Below are 20,293 nucleotides of genomic sequence, written 5' to 3'. Positions count from 1 at the left end.
CTTGAGTGTATTTTTTAGTTTGGATGTGAATTTTTTTTTTTAATTCAGGCAAATTGATGCACATCAAGTCTTCTCTGTTACAAACAAAACAATGTTTATAATAAAGTTATACTTTATTATAAGTTGATCTATGTTACTTTTTTTCTTTATTAGAAAAAAAGGACACAGTGTTAGGCAGATGCGTATTTATAATAGTAATTTTATAGACAAATGATACTATTTACAGTGGCGGCAGAGAGTTTGGGGGGGCGCGAAACATTTACGTCTTCCTTGGGGGGGCGTGACAGAAAATAATTGAGAAGCACTGCTCTAAAGGTTTAATTAATAATAATAAGCGTAATTGAATGTGAACAGCTCTGTGTGGGCCCGAGGCCTCACTTGACACCGTGCTTAAATAAACAGCATTGCTAGGCAGCGGCGGGTTTCCTTACACAAACACACATATGAGCATCTGAGTGGTATCCTCCTGCTAATCACATGTTGCTAAGCGAAAAGTCGATTCCAGCGTTTCCCTGTCGCAGCTCAGCCTCACTGACTTGTAATTAGACCAAATTAGAAAACTGGCTGCTCTTCCTCCGCTGACCTTTTTTCCTTCTTTTTCTCGAGCCGCTTCCGGACTTGAGGGGAAGACTTGCCGCATGACGTGTGTACTTTGCCCATTATTATTAAGCAGGCAAGCTGGCATTGTCTGGCTTGCACTTTTACCTTAATTTTTTACTATAGGCCGCTACTTATTTCCTTCATTTTGAAACCGGCGGCTTATAGTCCAGTGTGGCCTATTTGTTGATTTTTATTTGGGTTAATACCGTAATTTCCCGAATATAACGCACACTTTTTTCCCCCAAAATTTACTCGTAAAATCATGGGTGCGCGTTATTCACGGGTACAGGGACGGAGAAAAATTCATCACTATTCACGTTCCATTGTAAGCATGGACCAGCACAACATTACCTAATCCGAACGACAATGATATAATAATCAAGTTTCATGGGGTAAATAATTGTTTTCATTATATTTTTCACATCTAATAAAATTAAAATGTTCTTTTGTACTATTCGTTTATTATTTACTGGTATTTTTCTAACCTTAGCGTTGCAACATGCCGACACATGTCGATGTTGTCTTGAAGAGAACGTATACGGCGATCCGTTTCGTATAAATGTTGACCGTGTGGCGAGCTAGGACAGGAGTGTCCAACCACTGAGCCAAGCCGCGTTGTTTTATTTACATTGAAACTCACAAAGTAACAACGTACGTCTTGCATGCAAGTCGCGGGACATTTGTTTACTTCCGGCTGTTCCCTTAACTAAACTCTTCCCCCGGGAACTACATAACTTGCCAACATTAGTTCCGCTGGTGAATTCTGTTAAATATTATATAACACATACACGATATATTATATAAATATAGTTAATAATATATATATATATATATAAAATATATATATATATATATATATATATATATATATAGGGATGGGAATCGAAATCCGATTCCAAATCGGAACCGGTTCCGAGTGTTTCGAGGCCTCGACATCATAATGAAAAAGCCTTAACGATCCCTTTAACGATCCCTAAAGACGCATATTAAGTCGTGACGTGTCTTGTTGTCCAGACGCATCAAACTAGCATGGCGCCAAGAACCACTCGCTCCAAAGTTTGGCTACACTTCACCAGGAAAAAGGGTGAAAATGAAAGGTTACGATAGTTTAGCACGAGCATTGCCGCCGTAAACATAACAATGACAGCACGTAGGTTCGAACGCTCGAAAGTGTGTCTTCACTTCGTGACCTCACTGAGACGCTAAGGCTCAGTCCTGGCTATACAGCTAGCTAAACTCCCAAATGACGATGCAGAAGACGTTGGTATAATTTGCTGACTTTATTCAACCATCACTTGAATCTAAAAATAGAAATCAAACAGATCAATTTCGTCCTCAATAACAAACAGGTTTGCATCAACGTAAATCAGCGATGATTAGTTGCTAACAGTAATAACAAACAGTTAGCATGCGTTCGCTAGCATTAGCACATCGTTTAAACCACTACACAACTGGATTTAAGTGTCTGATCGCGAGTGGAAACACACAACAACAACACAGAAGATGATACATACAGGCGTTGGCTCTGTAGATATTTTACAAACATTAACAAAGAACCTAGGCTCGTGGCAGTGTTTCCCTTTCTCACTAACTCGCTCACTCGCTTGGATGCGCATTTCTTCTTCTTCGGGGTAAGCGTGCTCTTCTTCATGTGAGCGCGTTCTTCTTCGCGTGAGGAAGCGCAAGGGCGCCACCACTTGAGCGTGAAAGCACCATAAAAACTAAAAGGCATGCATTTCAATATACTGGTAAATAAAAACAGGGGTCCCCAAACTACGGCCCGCGGCTCCATATTTGGTCCGGCCCCCTGAACAATTCCAGAAAGCATTTTGAATTTTTTTTGTTTTTTTTCCCCCTCAGTAGTGTTATTTATTTCCTGGCCTTTTTCAGTGAATAACTCAGAGAGGGTTATTTGGTTATTATCTATTTAATTAATAGTGCTATTATTATTATTTATTATTATATTATATTATTATTTTTATTGTATTTACTTTTGCTCCGTGTAGAATCCACAGAGGGTTATTTGATTGTGGCTTTCTGAAAAACAATATTTTTTTTACATTTACGCACTCCTGCAATCGTCACACTTTTTCTGTTACAAACTGACCCCGGCCTCTCATCAGAGAAGGGAAAAGTTATGTGGCCCTCACAGGAAAAAGTTTGGGGACATTGCCAAAGGCAGAACAACGACCTATATGCCAAAATATACCAATATTTTTTATTTCTATTAGAAACATGTTTCAGTAAAACTTATTGCCACAGTTAACATTGAGGCTTTGGGTCTCTTTTGACCTCGTTGTGAGTTTGTAAGGTCTTGACTTCTGATTAAGCCAACTTGATGCCAATAGAGAATCGATTCGTTAAGCAATATCGAGAATGGAATCGGAATCGTAAAAATCGTATCAATTCCCATCCCTATATAATATATTTGACACGAGACTAAAATTAGGGTGCGCTTTATACACAGGTACAAGAATTTTCCCTAGATTTTACAGGTAAAGTTGGGGTGCGCGTTACTCACGGGTGTGCCTTATATTCGGAAAATTACGGTGGGTCACACTTTATTTCACAGCGGCATCATTAGACTGTCATGATTACGACATGACACTATCATGGGTATTACTGAATGCTTATGAGAGATGTCATTAAGTGTAATCCGGCAAATTTTGTCAGTAACTCCATTTATTTCCAGCTTGGATCTTTTACATCCATTCAAAAGTGAGAAAATTTGCCGGATAACACCAAATGACATCTGTTATAAGCATTCATTAATGCTCATTACAATGTCATGTCATAATTATGATTGTCTAATGACAGTCTTGTGGCGCCACTGTCAAATAAAATGTTACCAAATAGCATAATTAGCAATTAATGAAAGAACTGGAACAGTAACTGAAGAAATAATTAGCACAGAACATAAATTTTGATTGTTATTTACATCTGTACTGCTGCAATGCATGCTAAGAGGCATGTTGGACAACAACAGTGTTTACAGCAGGTGGCAGCAGAGGTTGACTGTTTTCCCCTTGGGAGTAGTGATAGCCAAATGAAGCTTCTTGAAGCAATCAAGCTTTGCAGCCAATTGGTTCAAAGCTTCATGGTGGTTCATTTGGTTTTATGACAGTCATATGATGCTGCTGTGAAATAAAGTGTTACCAGTTAATATATTTTGGTGTAAATATCCCTTAATACAATGAGGACAGCTGTGGCTTATGGTCCAGTGCGGTTTATCAATGAACAAATGCAGTTTTCGTGCCAAATTTGGTGGGTGGCGGCTTATTGTCAGGTGCGCCTTATAGTGCGAAATATATGGTAATTGTACATTCCAATGTACATGTAATTGCATAATTTTTCATAAAAATAAAAAAAATTAAAGACAGTAAAAAATACTGTCGAAAGCACACTTCAAAGTTTTACTCACCACTTTTTGACACTTTGTCCCGTTCACATATTTTAGCACCCAAAAATTCCTTAAATAACAATTGTCTGACCTAACGTCACAAAAAGTTGTTCCACAGTGTAATTAGTATCATGTTTAAGAAATAAGAAATAAAAAGTATTTAATGTTTTAATGATAAATGGTGTAGATAAATTAAAAAATACAGATTTATATCTCAAAAGGTTTTACGCTTGATTTCTCCTAAAAAATACAAATGAAAAGAGAAAATGACGTCATATTTTGATAGTTCCAGTATGTCATTTGAATGACGGCTACAGCCAAGTTGAAAATGAGGGCAGAAAATACAAAGCAATATTTTGCTGCCACGGTACTTTGATTGATGAGTAAACAAAAGTGCTGGGGAAAAAAGGACAATTGTACATTTGACTGGCTAACTTGACATGCTTGACTTTGAGGCCTTGTGCTAGATGTTGATTCAGGCTGTGTGCCTCGACTGCGGGTGTCTTAGGTGGTCCCAGAGAGGGGGGCCCGGGGGAGCTGGGGGTGGGGCTTCATGTCAACTCCGGCGGACGTCTGGAAATGTTTTGGATTTTGCGGTAGCGGCAATACGAGCGTATACGTCTCCATCGTCCCGGGATGGATTTTAGCTATAAAAATGGAAGACGAGTCACTGTTCGGACCCCCAGTAGACCCCCTACCAACTCTCTCCTGACCCAACAGTCCATTAGTCATGTCAGATTACAAGCGGCCTCACAAGCTTGACGCTGTTGGTGGTTAAGCTTTGCTGCAGGCTCAACGAACTATTTGTTGACACACTTGGCTTTCACCTAAAAGGTTCATTGGAAGCCCGCACACTTTGTTTGGTACCCTAACTCTGTCTTCAAACCTTCATTTGAAACCTTATAATGTAGAAAACCTGAACTGGAAACCCAACTTGTAACCCCAATTTGAAATCCTACCTTGAAACATTAACACAAACCGCCATTTTAAAATCAAACATTCTAAAAGGAAAATTTCAAAACTTCTAATCTATACCAGGGGTGTCGAATGCACAGCCCGTGGGCCAGAAGCAGCTCACTAGAGGGTTCAATCCGGCCCGTGGCGTCGTTCTTCATACTGTACATACAAATTCACATGCTTTTATTTTGACATTGGCGCCGTAAAACCGTAGATTTATGATTTGTATGATCGACTACGGCACTTAGTTCATTTTCATGTCCAAAGTTACATTCATTCATTCGCCCCCTCTCAGTCAAAATTGATTGGATGTCCAGCACCATCAAGAGCAGGTAATGAGTTAACAAAGAAGTGACCCAAAAATGCACCAAAACCAACTGGAAGTGACATCAAATCCACCGGAACTTTCATGGAAATGCCTCAAAATCAACTGGAAGCAGCCCAGAAATGCCTGAAAAATCAACAAGAAATCATCCAAATTTACAGGCATTGGCACGAAAGTGTCCTAAAATTACATGGAAGTGACGCAAAATGAACTCATTGCTTTCCATTGACAACGATAGACATCCAATTCACTTAAACTTGAACGACCAATGCCATTGACGGCGCTCAACGTTCAATCGTCTTTGACTGAAAGGGGCAAATGAACCTAGTTAACAGTGATAGATAAACATGACTAACAGAGGTTCTATGATTGAGCCCTGTGGAACTCAGACGTTTTTAACTCCGACACTGCCTGACCTCCCAGTCAAAATGGATTGTACGTTGAACGCTGTCAATGACAGTACAAGCTAGAATTGTCAAGGCTGCTTATAGTTTTCAAGAAGTTACCCAATGTGAATCTGTGACGGTCATTTTTTAAATACCTTATTTCTTGATTAAGCTAAAACTCTTTCTTACCTCTAATCGTCAACATTGACGCTCCTTTTCCCCTTTCTGTTTCTCCCGCAGCTGCACGGCTACGTGTCTAGCGAGCCGCTAACCCTGCAACTCTTCATCGGCACGGCGGACGAGCGTCTGCTGAGGCCGCACGCCTTCTACCAGGTGCACCGCATCACCGGCAAGACTGTGTCAACGCCGAGCCACGAGGCGCTGTGCAACAACAACACCAAAGTGCTGGAGATTCCGCTGCTGCCCGACAACAACATGAGAGCCATGTTAGTACACTTTAAAAACTAACAAATACAGTAATTCTACTTCAACAATGGAATAATTTTTCATTGTTACACTAGAGTAAACAATACTATGATGGTATACCATACAATTACCACAGAACTATATAGAACTATAACTAACTATATATTACTGCCATACTATTTGAGAGTATAAATTCTGCTGTACTGTACTGTACCTTCCCAAACTGTACTGTACTGTGCTATACTATACTATACTATACTATACTATACTATACTATACAACATATTCACAGTCCTGTACTTTACTGTAATGAACAGTAGCATCATGTATACATGTATAGTAAATTAGCACAGGACAGAACAACAGTACTTTATACAGTAGACTATGATATTCATCCATACCATCATGGTATACGGTGCCACTAAATATTGGCACACGCTATACCAGAATATACATTCTGCTATACTGTACCTTACTACACTGTAGTATTCAATTCTACCTTGAGCTGTACTGTACTGTACTGTACTGTACTGTACTATAAGTATAGTATACTATACTATAAGTATAGTATAGTAAAGTATAGTATACTATACCATACTATACAACATATTCACAGTCCTGTACTTTACTGTAAGTATAGTATAGTAAAGTATAGTATACTATACCATACTATACAACATATTCACAGTCCTGTACTTTACTGTAATTAACAGTAACATCATGTATACATGTATAGTAAAGTAGCACAGGACAGAACAACAGTACTTTATACAGTAGACTATGATATTCATCCATACCATCATTGTATACGGTGCCACTAAATATTGGCACACGCTATATCAGAGTATACATTCTGCTATACTGTACCTTACTACACTGTAGTATCCAATTCTACCTTGAGCTGTACTGTACAGTATAGTATACTATAAGTATAGTAAAGTATAGTATAGTATATACTATACTATAGTAAAGTATAGTATAGTATAGTTTCGTAAAGTATAGTATAGTATAGTATAGTATAGTATAGTATAGTATAGTATAGTATAGTATACTATACTATACTATACTATTCGACTCCATTCATATTATGCAATACTAAACCTACACTGTACTACATGTACTCTAATGTAAAATATCATACTATCATGATACACACCACATATTTACAGTGATGTACTATACTATAAGTAGTAACATAATGTATACATGTATAGTAAAGTAGCACAGGACAGAACAACAGTACTATATACAGTAGATTATGATATTCACCCATACCGTCATGGTATATGGTGCCACTAAATATTGGCACACGCTATACCAGAGCATACACTCTGCTATACTGTGCCTTACTACACTGTAGTATCCAATTCTACCTTGAGGTATACTATACTATACTATACTATACTATACTATACTATACTATACTATACTATACTATACTATACTATACTATACTATACTATACTATACTATACTATACTATACTATACTATACTATACTATACTATACTATACTATACTACACTACACTACACTACATTACACTACACTACACTACACTATTCATTCGACCATACCACTCCATTCATAATATCATACAATACTAAACCTACACTGTACAGTATGTACTCTAGTGTAAAATATTATACTTTCATGATACACAACACATATTTACAGTGCTGTACTATACTATAAGTAGTAACATCATGTATACGTGCACTGTAAAGCATATTACAGTGGACTCCCACATATTCAATTCTATTAAGTCTTTTTTATTATTCTTTTTTGTGTGTATTCCTTTGAATGTTCTATTATTTTGTGAGTGGGCAAATCCATGGAAAAACAGCCTATGGTGCTTCATCCTACTTATGCAATAATTTTGGGGGGTGGGGAGTTTTTTTTCCCCCAATGAATTTTCAATGAACTTCAACTATTCACGGATTTTCTGTATATGCTAGTATACATAGTACGCTATACTGAAGTATACTCTCCTTATGTGATCATAGCATACCACACACTATCCAAAGTACTGTACCACACCTTTCCATAAAGTATACTATAATACTACACGATACTGTATACAACAGTAACTATGTATATACATGTGTATTCATTATAACATATCTTATGATGAACAATGAATACTATTTTGTTCTGTACTATTATATACAGGCAGTCCAATACATTAAACAACACAATTTGATATTGTAGTATATTATACACTACTACTCCATACTATGCTATCCCAATATTATGTGATACAACTATAACATCACATAAAACCGTATTCAGTACTTGACATCATAACCAACATGACTATTACTATTGTAACTACTATGTTACTACATCAAACAATACGATACAACTTTAGAACATCATATATGCTGATTACTATTGAGCACTATGCTGCATTGTACAGTACCATAACTACTGTGCAGTATATATATCGCGTGATGTTATGTATCATAACATACTTCTACTTTACGACAATCCACTAAATTCTGAGTCCACTTGAGTTCACTATAATTTATATGAATGTATATATCTAAATCATTCCTCTCACAAATGCCCAAAAGTAGCAAGACTTTGCTTAAGGCAGCCTCCCGCGGTCATGCTTTTAATTTACGCGTGTTGCTCTAGTCAACACACGCACACACACACTGAAGACATGTGGCGTTCTCATTTTATAACCTCTCACAGCTCACATTACAAACTCGCAGCTTCTGTCTGGCCTGCACAGCCGCGCGGCGTCAGCACTTTCTCGCAGTTTTAACGCAAGCGGCGTAACAATCTGTCGAAGGATGACGACTTCACCTTCTCCTTAGAGTGTTACGAGGGGTTTGCGCTGACATTTACATGTTCTGGCACGCAGCCCCTGGGATTCGGTGGCCTACTTCCCGATTCAAACCACCTTTCCCAGATCGTTTTTGAAAAGAGGGTCATTATTTATGAAATCATCACACATAAGTCATTTTGCAGGCATCCTTCGTGACTTGTGATTGTGTGTCTGTAGGATTGACTGCGCAGGCATCCTGAAGCTGCGCAACTCTGACATCGAGCTGCGCAAAGGCGAGACGGACATCGGGCGCAAGAACACGCGGGTGCGCATGGTGTTCAGGGTCCACATCAACCAGGCGGGCGGCAGGACAATCTCCTTGCAGACCGCGTCCAACCCTATCGAGTGCTGTGAGTGCCTCTAAACCTGCCCGCAATGTTGCAAACTGCCAAAACTACAAGCATGTATCTTTAACCCCCTATCAATGAATCGAATCGAATCGAATAGAAAAGCCCTTTATTGCCATTATACGGTTGTGCAATGAAATTGTGGAGCATCTCCCTTTACAGTGCAGGACAAGTAAAAAAAAACTCGAAAGATGCTTGCAAGAATAAAAGTATAAAATCTAAATAGATATAAATATGTAAGAGGTAGTCCTATGTTCAGGCAGTGCAAATAATTGAAGTGAAGTAGCAGCAGTTGACAGTGTGCCATCGAATATTGCAGATAAATATTGCACGTAAACAAGTATTGCACATTGAATATGTGTGAATAGAAGTTAAATTGCTGATGTTGACAGTGAGGCATTGAATATTGCACTTAGTAAGTATTTCACATAGTATATTGCATATAAATGAATATTGGACATTGGGTGATGCTGTGTTACATATGGCTGTTCAGGGTCGAGATGGCTTTAGCAAAGAAACTATGCCTGCAACATACAGTGGTATGAAAAAGTATCTGAACCTTTTGGAATTTCTCAAATTTCTGCATAAAATCACCATCAAATGTAATGTGATCTTTGTCAAAATTACACAGATGAAAATACAGTATCTTCTTTAACTAAAACCTCCCAAATATTTATAAGTTTTTATATTTTAATGATTAAATGATTTAAGATGCCCTGCCCACTATAAAACACACGTCTGGTAAGAAATGTCTTGATGAGAAGCACTGTCTGAGGTGCATCATGACTCTGTCAAAAGAGCTGTCTGTAGACCTGCGATCAGGGATTGTTGATTTGTGTAAATCTGGAAAAGAATACAAACCCATCTCTAAAAGTCTGGATGTCTATCAATCGACTGTCAGAGAAGTTGTCTACAAATGGAGAGAGTTTGGCCCTGTTGCTTCTCTCCCAAGGAGTGGCCGTCCACCAAAGATGACGCCAAGAGTTCAGCACAGAATACTCAGAGATGTAAAAAAGAACCCTAGAGTGTCTGCTAAACACCTACAGAAATCACTGGCACAGTCCAATATCTCTGTGCACACATCAACTATATGTAAAACTATGGCCAAGAATGAAGTTCATGGGAGGACTACGCGGAGGAAGCCACTGCTGTCTAAAAAACACATTGTTGCTTGTTTAATGTTCGCAGAAAGGCACTTGGACACTCCACAGAGGTTTTGGCAAAATATTTTGTGGACTGATGAAGCACTTGGACACTCCACAGAGGTTTTGGCAAAATATTTTGTGGACTGATGAAGCCAAAGTTGAATTGTTTGGGAGTAACACACAATTTCATATGTGAAGGAAAACTGAAACAGCTTATCAACATCAGCATCTCATCCCCACCGTGAAGCATGGTGGAGGGAGCATCATGATTTGAGGCTGTTTTGCTGCCTCAGGGCCTGGACAACTTGCAATCATGAATAGCAGAATGAATTCAAAAGTTTATCAGGATGTTTTGCAGGAAAACCTGAGGCCATCTGTCAGACAGTCGAAGCTAAAAAGAGGATGGATGCTGCAACAAGACAATGAGCCAAAACACAGAAGTAAATCAACTTTAGAATGGTTTCAAAAGAACAAAATACATGTTCTGGAGTAGCCAAGTCAAAGTCCCGACTTGAACCCCATTGACATGCTGTGGCATGACCTAAAGACAGCGATTCATGCCAGACATCCTAGGAATCTGACTGAAGTATGGCAGCTTTGTAGAGAAGAATGGGCCAACATTATTTTTGTTCGACGTGCCGGACTGATCTGCAGCTACAGGAAGCGTCTGGTTGAAGTTATTGCTGCCAAGGGGGGCACAAAATATTCAATGTTATGGTTCACTGAGTTATTTCCCCCCCTTCTGTCATTGTTTGCATACTATCCTCATTAAAATATGAAAACCTATAAATTTTGGGGTGGTTTTAGTTGAAGCAGACACTGTTTTTTTCATCTGTGTGATTTTAATACACATCAGATCACATTTGATGGTGATTTTATGCAGAAATGTGAGAAATTCCAAAAGGTTCAAATACTTTTTTGTATAGTGACAAACCGAACAATTCAGAGATCTTCCACAAGATGGGAAGGTACAATAAAACTTTTTAAGCAATACGACAGAAACCGTTTCTTAAAAGCTTGACACCTGAGCCTTATCTTTTATTTGTCTTCTAAAAGCCTTAATCTGGCACATTCCTCAAATTGAGCCCCAGCCAATGACGAGGAAACGACGCACTTCCGACATGAAATCCAGGCAAAACAAAAAAAAGCACAGACGGGCAAGGGAGTGAAAAGGTAAAAAAAAAAGAGGAGTGAAGTCATGCTGAGGGCAAATATTCTTGGAGTAAATATTGAAGAGCAAGCATCCATCATTTGACACAAACGAAAGCTCAAGTGGGCTGCTGTGAGTCGTCGGGATGCGCAGGGCCGCATGGGGCGCGGGTCTGCGTTACATGTGATCCTCTCATAATATGAAAACAATGACTGAAGCCAAGGCATAGGGTTGTTCTCAACATTGGTAGGGACGATATAACAGCATAACCTGCATGTAGACTTTTTGCTGGGGACGAAACATTAATAAGACCAAACACATTGGTCGAACGAGGGTGAGGGTTACATTTCTGACGAATATGAACCTAATTAATTGATAGACTAGGATAGATCAATGAAAAATAAATCTGTATTGACTTATATAATATATAAGTCCTTATGTGTAACTTTCATATGTATTGGTTCAGGTGATACACAGAGGTGATACAGGTGATATAACAAAAATGAATAGAAATCGAGCCTTCCTTCGGTTAAACCCTACTGCTTTTGTCCACAAGCACAGCCAAACTCAACAAAAAATGAAAGCTCCTTTGGGCTGCTTTAAGACCACATAATTAAAATAAAAATGAAAGTTAAGGTGAAGGGTGTAAACTTCGGGTTTCTACATTTCTCACAGTTGAATTAACCTTAACAGTAAACAAAGACAGGAGAACGCTTCTCTCTAAGCAGCTTCCTACTCTAGTTTTGCAGGTTAGCAAATTCACGCAGTTTAATGTTATGCTAACGTTGATGCAGTTTGGACTTTCAGTTGTAAAATTAGTGGCTTGTCCCCCACCTCCACAACATTGAGGAACCCCCAAAGATGTTCTATTGCGTTCAAGTCTGGAGACTTGCTTGGCCCGTCCATCACTTTCACACTCAGCCTCTTCAGTAAAGCAGTAGTCATCTTGGAGGTGTGTTTGGGGTCATTGTCATGCTGGAACACTGCCCTGCAACCCATTTACTGGAGGGAGGTGATCCTGCTCTGCTGCAGTATTTCACAGTACATGTTGGAGTTCATGTTTCCCTCAATGGAATGTAACTCTCCAGCACCTGCAGCACTCATGCAGCCCAAGACAATGACATTCCCACCACCATGCTTGACTGTAGGCATGACACACTTATCTTTGTACTCCTCACCATGTCGCCGCCACACATGCTTGAGACCATTGGAACCAAACAAATTAATCTTCGTCTCATCAAACTATGGGACATCGTTCCAGTAATCCATATGCTTTGTTGATCTGTCTTCAGCGAACTGTTCGCGGGCTTTCTTGTGTACCGTCTTCAGAAGATGCTTCCTCCTGAGGTGACAGCCATGCACACCAATTTGATGTAGAGAGCGGCGTATGGTCTGAGCACTAACAGGCTGACCCCCCACCTCTTCAATCTCGGCAGCAATACTGACCGCACTCCTGCGACCATCTTTCATAGAAAGCATTTGGATGTGACGCTCAGCACGTGCGCTCAGCTTCTTTGGATAACCAACCCGAGGCCTGTTCTGAGTGGACCCTGCTCTTTTAACACGCTGGATGATCTTAGCCACTGTGCTGCAGCTCAGTTTCAGGGTGTTGGCAATCTTCTTGTAGCCTTGGCCATCTTCATGTAGCACAACAATACGTCTTTTAAGATCCTCAGAGAGTTCTTTGCCATGTGGTGCCACGTTGGAACTTTCAGTGACTAGTATGAGAGAGTGTGAGAGCTGTACTACAAATTTGAACATACCTGCTCCCTATGCACACCTGAACCTAGTAACACTTACGAGTCACATGACATTTTGGAGGGAAAATGACAAGCAGTACTCAATTTGGACGTTTAGGGATGTAGTTTCTAAGGGGTGTACTTACTTTTGTTGCCAGGGGTTTAGATATTAATGACTATATTTTAAGTTATTTTGAGGGGAAAATAAATTAACTCTATTATATAAGCTGCACACAGACTACTTTTCATTGTGTCAAAGTGTCATTTTGTCAGTGTGGTCCCATGAAAAGATATACTTAAATATCTGCAGAAATGCGAGGGGTGCACTTACTTTTGTGATACACTGTACTATGTGCGCGTTGCATAGGAAATCTCCCGATACCTTCGATACCTTTTTTTTTCCTTCCTCAAAGAATTAATAAAATAAATAAATAAACAGCAACCTTTGCTATGTTTGGAAGTCATTTAATGTTGTGAATCAACTGTTAAAGTTGTGAAAATTGCTTCCGTTTTTGCATTAGTACCCGTCTGTCTACTTTTGACATGTGAAAGTTTTAAAACTCATCATAATAAGATAGATTCAAGTCAAGATTTTTCCAATTTCGGAGTATTTTAGATAAAAAGTACTTAGGTTCGCTAGGAAGTTTCACTACAACAGAGCCTTTCTGAGAAGTCTACTGCTTTAAAATGGCGGCTGGTTACTAACGCCTACGAGTCTGTCATTTCGCATGTAGTTCTATATGCATGTGATATCTAGTGTAGCATCAAGTGGGCGTAGATTGTAGGCTGTAGGCTACTGTCAGGAAATATTGGACCCACCTAGCCTAGCATCGCGTTTGAAACAGCGTCACAACACTCTTCCCTCCTTCCCACTCCCGCTCTTCTCTCTCTGTGTCTCTGACTTTTCTCGCGTCATTCAACCAACGTAGTAACGCATAGTAACGCACATTGTCTCGTTGCCGAAACGGTGACTAAATCCGAGCGGAGGAAAAAAAAAACGTAGATTTTGAACGTACAGCGTACACATTTAAAAAATCAGTGCTCACTTGTATGAATTACGCCGAAACTGTACAACTTGACAGGTATGCTAACTGAAACACTCTTAAATGCTAACAAAACACTCCCACACTATTCAAATGCTCTCACGCATTCAACTGAAAAATGTACTGAAACATCAGTAAGTGTGTGTGATGGCTAAGTGGTGTGTATGCGAGAGGTCTAATTCGCTCTTATCGGCCTCTCAAAAGAAACTCCTGATCTCTCACATGCAGCCCAGCGGTCGGCCCAAGAACTGCCCTTGGTAGACAAGCAAAGCTTGGAGACCGGCGCCGCCCCTGGAGGACAAAGCCTGAAGCTGGACGGACACAACTTTCAGGCCGACTCCAAGGTGGTGTTTGTGGAAAAGGCTCAAGGTGAGTGTATGTGTGTGTGAGCGTGTCTCCCCTGGAGAAAGCCCAGGACTATTCCTTCCCGCTCCCTCCCGTCAGAATCTCTTCCATCCTTGCCAGAGTGCCACATGTGGTGCACATTAATGCGCTGTATTTTTAACCTAGCACATTTACATTTGCACAACTTTCCATTGCCTCCTTCAGCAGGGTGTGTGTGCGCGCTTCTGACTTGGAGCTAGTTGGGTTTAGAGGGAAGAAGGGAGGAGGAGGTGGTTGGTTGGTTTACAAACAGCAATTTTCTTGATTGGCTTCAACGGGGTGAAAACGTGACATTTGGGCCAGGCGAGGCTCACGTGTGCTTCCGAAAACAAGGAAAGCCTTTTCATTGTTCTACTAGGGGAGGCAAGGATGCAAGAAAGGAAGGAAGGGTCTTCCCACACTTGTGACTTGTGGTTTAGGTATTGGTAATAAAAGTTTCATAACGGAATGAATGAAGCTGCTAATAAGGCTTCTTTGCAGTAAGACGAAAAGCATTAAACAAACATCACGATTATCAACACGGCAAACTGGAAATGGCAAAATTAAACTGAAAACATAACGAAATTAAATTGCTACTGGATCGTAGAGCCGAGGAAGACAGCTTATCGTCCATCTTTGGAAATGTGTGGTTTATTTTGTTGCCGATGTCAGAGTCCGCAACTGCGGAAACAACGTTGTACATCAAGCAGAAAACAACGAAGAGACGCGTCCAAGGGTTTATTAAATACAAACAAAAATACATGCGATCGCGGAAAATGGGGAATAACACAATAGGTCCGTGACTGTAGGTCGACGGGGATCAATAATACTAACCTAAGCGGTAGGCAGAGAGCTGATAAGACAACAAAATAAATACACTCAAATACCAGCACAACGTAGAGGATTTCAAAACAAGGACTGCACACGAACAATATAGCAAACGCACGGAATTGGAGAGGACACGGTGTCGAATGGCGCCCAGCAAGTAAATATCTCGCCACCCTTCTCTTGGATCGTCTGGGCTTAAATACAGTCTTGATTAGCTTGAATTGGCTGCAGGTTCAACGTCGGGAATGCTCCTTCTTTAACAAAAACATGATTTGACCAAAAAAGTGTGACAGCCGATGCTGACCAAAAATGACGTAATGTCCGGGTTATAAAATTGCGCCAGCCGCCCTCCCCGCACGGAGAGCGCCGAGACGCCAACCCTGGATAAATCAAGCCACTTTCACACATACAACCCGGTTTATTCCGAAGGACATTTCCCCATGTGTGAAAGCCATGACACTGCTAAATCACGCGTCACCTTACACAGGAATTTACCAGGATATAAATCTGAAAGGGGCTTAAAAAACACACTAAAGCAATTTTATAATATTATAAATTCATTCATGCTAGGTCAAAATTGGAGTGTGCCCTGGCTTAAGTGTGTTATTTGTTTTGGGTTTTTTATTCCTTTAATTTAATTGAAATTGTGTTTGCAAGTGAATTCATTCTGCACACAATAGGTTTTGAAATCGGTCACGGTGTGAACTCACACGCTGCCTCATTATGCAAGTACCTTAAAACTAGCCCCCTTGCCCGGTTCTCCGTTGACTTTTTTTTTTTGCCTCTGGATGTCTCCAGCCTTGAAGCACCGAATGAATGAGTTGGCATCAAGTGAGGGAATTCTATTTAGGTTGAAATACAGTGGTACCTCTACTTACAAACGTCTCTACAGTTGCGCTGGAAGTCACTCAAAGCAGGGGTGCTTAGTTTTTCCCCATCCAAAAACAGCCATTTTGGTCCAAATTTGTCATGCTTGCGCGTTTTCTCCATACAAGGTGTGCACAATGTCAGTACACATGCATGCTGGATAGTTTACGTACTACTACTAGGCTACTACAAAGACAGCGTTCTACTTCACCTGCAGTGTGTGTTGAATTTTTTGTTTTGGAAATAAAAGCTCCCATGTATTAAAATGCAAATCCCCGAAGCTAGACGGCGCAATGACACACAAACATTTGAAAGCTAAAAGGGCCAATAAGCCTCGGTTTAACGCCCCCTTTCACAACTCTAAAATAAATTGCACACGAATATCCAACAGTGCTCTGCATGGCGGCAGCTCAACAGCAACAACTAACAATAATATGGCTACAATGCAAGAATCTCTTACCTATTTAAAGACACTAAAGGGGCAATCATTTTAATTTTCGGCCTTGAGTTTTAGAAAATTTTGCGCTTTTTGTTCAGAAAAAATTGCTAATTTCTTTTTGTTCCATGTTGAGGCCTCCTCTGTCAACAGTTTACTTTTTCATTCTAATAGCGCCTTATTCAGCATGACCCGGTATAGTCAGTGAAACGTCCTACAAGAGGCCAATTTGACACCCAAAGTACTACCGTGCACTTTCCACCTTTTTTGTTTAAATGCATACAGGCAGAACGTGCTAAAAAATGCTTTGACAAAATACTTAAATGTAGTTATGGCAAATAAGGATGGTTTACATACGCTACGTGACTAATGTGGTCAACAGATCAAAACTCGGCTTTAAAGCTACCAGAAGAAAACACAATGGTTAAAACTATGGGAGGGAAATACATGCAAAAATTATTTTTTAGGCAAAGGAAAAGGTAATAAAATAAAACTTAATAAAAACAAAAATAGTGAGTACTCACTGCTTTTAATCGATGTGTGCACGCGCACCGATGCCTGCGCAAGCGAACTGATTATTGTGTAGCCGTCTCGTCGTGTAGAAAGGAATTGCAGAACACCTGCAGCAAGCAAGGTGTCAGGTTGTGTTCTTAACAAAAAAGCCTTTTTCAACGTACAGTGGGGCAAATAAGTATTTATTCAACCACCAATTGTGCAAGTTCTCCTACTTGAAAAGATTAGAGAGGCCTATAATTGTCAACATGGGTAAACCTCAACCATGAGAGACAGAATGTGAAGAAAAAAAAAACAGAAAATCACATTGTTTGATTTTTAAAGAATTTATTTCCAAATAAGAGTGAAAAATAAGTATTTGGTCACCTACAAACAAGCAAGATTTCTGGCTTTCAAAGAGGTCTAACTTCTAACGAGGTCTAATGAGGCTCCACTCGTTACCTGTATTAATGGTACCTGTTTTACCTCATTATCGGTATAAAAGACACCTATCCACAACCTCACTCAGTCACACTCCAGACTCCACCATGGCCAAGACCAAAGAGCTGTTGAAGGACACCAGAGACAAAATTGTAGACCTGCATTAGGCTGGGAAGACTGAATCTGCAATACGTAAAATGCTTGGAGTAAAGAAATCAACTGTGGGAGCAATTATTAGAAAATGGAAGACATGCAAGACCCCTGATAATCTCCCTCGATCTGGGGCTCCACGTAACATCTCACCCCGTGGCGTCAAAATGATAACAAGAACGGTGAGCAAAAATCCCGGAACCACACGGGGGGACCTGTGAATGACCTACAGAGAGCTGGGACCACAGTAACAAAGGCTACTATCAGTAACATAGTGCGCCGCCAGGGACTCAAATCCTGCACTGCCAGACGTGACCCCTGCTGAAGAAAGTACACATCCAGGCCCATCTGCAGTTCACTAGTGAGCATTTGGATGATCCAGAAGAGGACTGGGAGAATGTGTTATGGTCAGATGAAACAAAAATAGAACTTTTTGGTAGAAACGCAGGTTCTCGTGTTTGGAGGAGAAAGAATACTGAATTGCATCCAAAGAACACCATACCCACTGTGAAGCATGGGGGTGGAAACATCATGCTTTGGGGCTATTTCCTGCAAAGGGACCAGGAGGACTCATCTGTGTAAAGGAAAGAATGAATGGGGCCATGTATCGAGACATTTTGAGTGAAAATCTCCTTCCATCAGCAAGGGCATTGAAGATGAGATGTGGCTGGGTCTTTCAGCATGAACATGATCCCAAACACACAGCCAGGGCAACAAGGAGTGGCTTCGTAAGAAGTATTTCAAGGTCCTGGAGTGGCCTAGCCAGTCTCCAGATCTCAACCCCATAGAAAATCTGTGGAGGGAGTTGAAAATCCGTGTTGCCCAACGACAGCCCCAAAACATCACTGCCCTAGAGGAGATCTGCATGGAGGAATGGGCCAAAATACCAGCAACAGTGTGTGAAAAGCTTGTGAAGAGTTACAGAAAACGTTTGGCGTCCGTTATTGCTAACAAAGGGTACATAACAAAGTATTGAGATGAACTTTTGGTATTGACCAAATACTTATTTTCCACCATGATTTGCAAATAAATTCTTTAAAAATCAAACAATGTGATTTTCTGTTTTTTTTTCTCTCCACATTCTGTCTCTCATGGTTGAGGTATACCCATGTTGACAATTACTGGCCTCTCTAATATTTTCAAGTGGGAGAACTTGCACAATTAGTGGTTGACTAAATACTTATTTGCTCCACGCTATATATTTAACCCCCAAAGTTAAATACGGTAATGTTTCAATATGTTTTATTTATTTATTTTTAACAACAACAAAAATAAATGTACTTAAACACTTTTTTTCTCCCCAACACCAGGGGGTGCTGCAGTCGCCACATACAAAATGTTCAGGTTAAGACACGCCTCAATGGGACAATATTGCTTCTTGTTAGGAAAAAAAATTCAGGATACGAAAGGTAAAAATACTGTATGGCTAGTACTGGCAGCTCCAAGAGTAATGAACGTATCATACCTATAGCTGCTCTGCCATTGGCTATTGCTTAGCATTCCTGGCATTCAGTTGACTAAGAGGGACCTCTACTGTACGTGTATGTATGTATCCCAGCATCCTCTTCATTCGCTACTCATGTTCTGACAGCTTTACATGAGTGTATAAACTTTTATTCTGTACTCTGTTCTTGTTTTTTTACAATATGCACAACTCTGATTTTATGTTTATTGTGCGATAATTTAATCGTAACATGTATTTGTTACATATTTTGATGGATTTTTATGCACTATAAAAGATTTATGTCTGAATTTTGGAGGGGCTTGGAACGGATTAGGGCATTCACATGGAAAGCATGTCTCTACCAACGGAATTTTAAGTTTACGAAACTACTTCTAGAACCAATGAATTTCGTAAGTACAGGTGCCACTGTTAGTAATATCCTAGCATTTTGGAACCACGAAGTCTGTCAGTCTTTCTGACTGAAATCCTACCTGTCTGTGCACACTCGCGAACACGTACACCGCACAAGTGGGTGTGTCAAGTGATTGAATATTTCGTTTTTGCATAATTGTGAAATACATAGCTGGTGTCATTGAAGGACAATTGTAGTCCGCATCTCCACGAAATTTTAAAGTCACCAACGCGTATTCCAACGAGCATCTCACCGACAGCCTATCAGGGCAAAGAGTTAAAATAGAATATTGAAATTGGATCCAATCAGCTACAAATGAATGAGAACTGTGATTTTGCATGAATTCTTCTTCGGCAGTCTCGATAAATCTTCTAATCTTAGACTTTTTAAGAGCTATCCATGTCGCGTTTTTGTGTCAACGTAAACAAACGAGCCTGTCTTTTGGACCCTGGGCAGACCGGGCTGAGGCGTAGGCGTCCTAGACGAGGGTTTCCCCAGAGTTTGGC

At 40.1% G+C, this 20,293-nt stretch overlaps 1 protein-coding gene across 1 annotated transcript in view; it reads left to right on the top strand.

Annotated features, from left to right (window-relative positions):
- nfatc1 (nuclear factor of activated T cells 1) overlaps positions 1-20,293 on the top strand; it is a 102,167-nt gene that overhangs the window by 23,243 nt on the left and 58,631 nt on the right. The window contains exons 4-6 of the mRNA XM_057828171.1: positions 5,909-6,114; positions 9,108-9,280; positions 14,583-14,723. Of these exons, the coding sequence (XP_057684154.1) occupies positions 5,909-6,114; positions 9,108-9,280; positions 14,583-14,723 (520 nt within the window). The remainder of the gene's footprint in view (positions 1-5,908; positions 6,115-9,107; positions 9,281-14,582; positions 14,724-20,293) is intronic.

This window comes from Corythoichthys intestinalis, chromosome 22, assembly GCF_030265065.1.
Source record: "Corythoichthys intestinalis isolate RoL2023-P3 chromosome 22, ASM3026506v1, whole genome shotgun sequence".
In the NCBI taxonomy this organism is placed as follows: domain Eukaryota; kingdom Metazoa; phylum Chordata; class Actinopteri; order Syngnathiformes; family Syngnathidae; genus Corythoichthys; species Corythoichthys intestinalis.
Note: the sequence above shows the minus strand (reverse complement) of the source record. Positions and strands in the feature narration are given on the sequence as shown.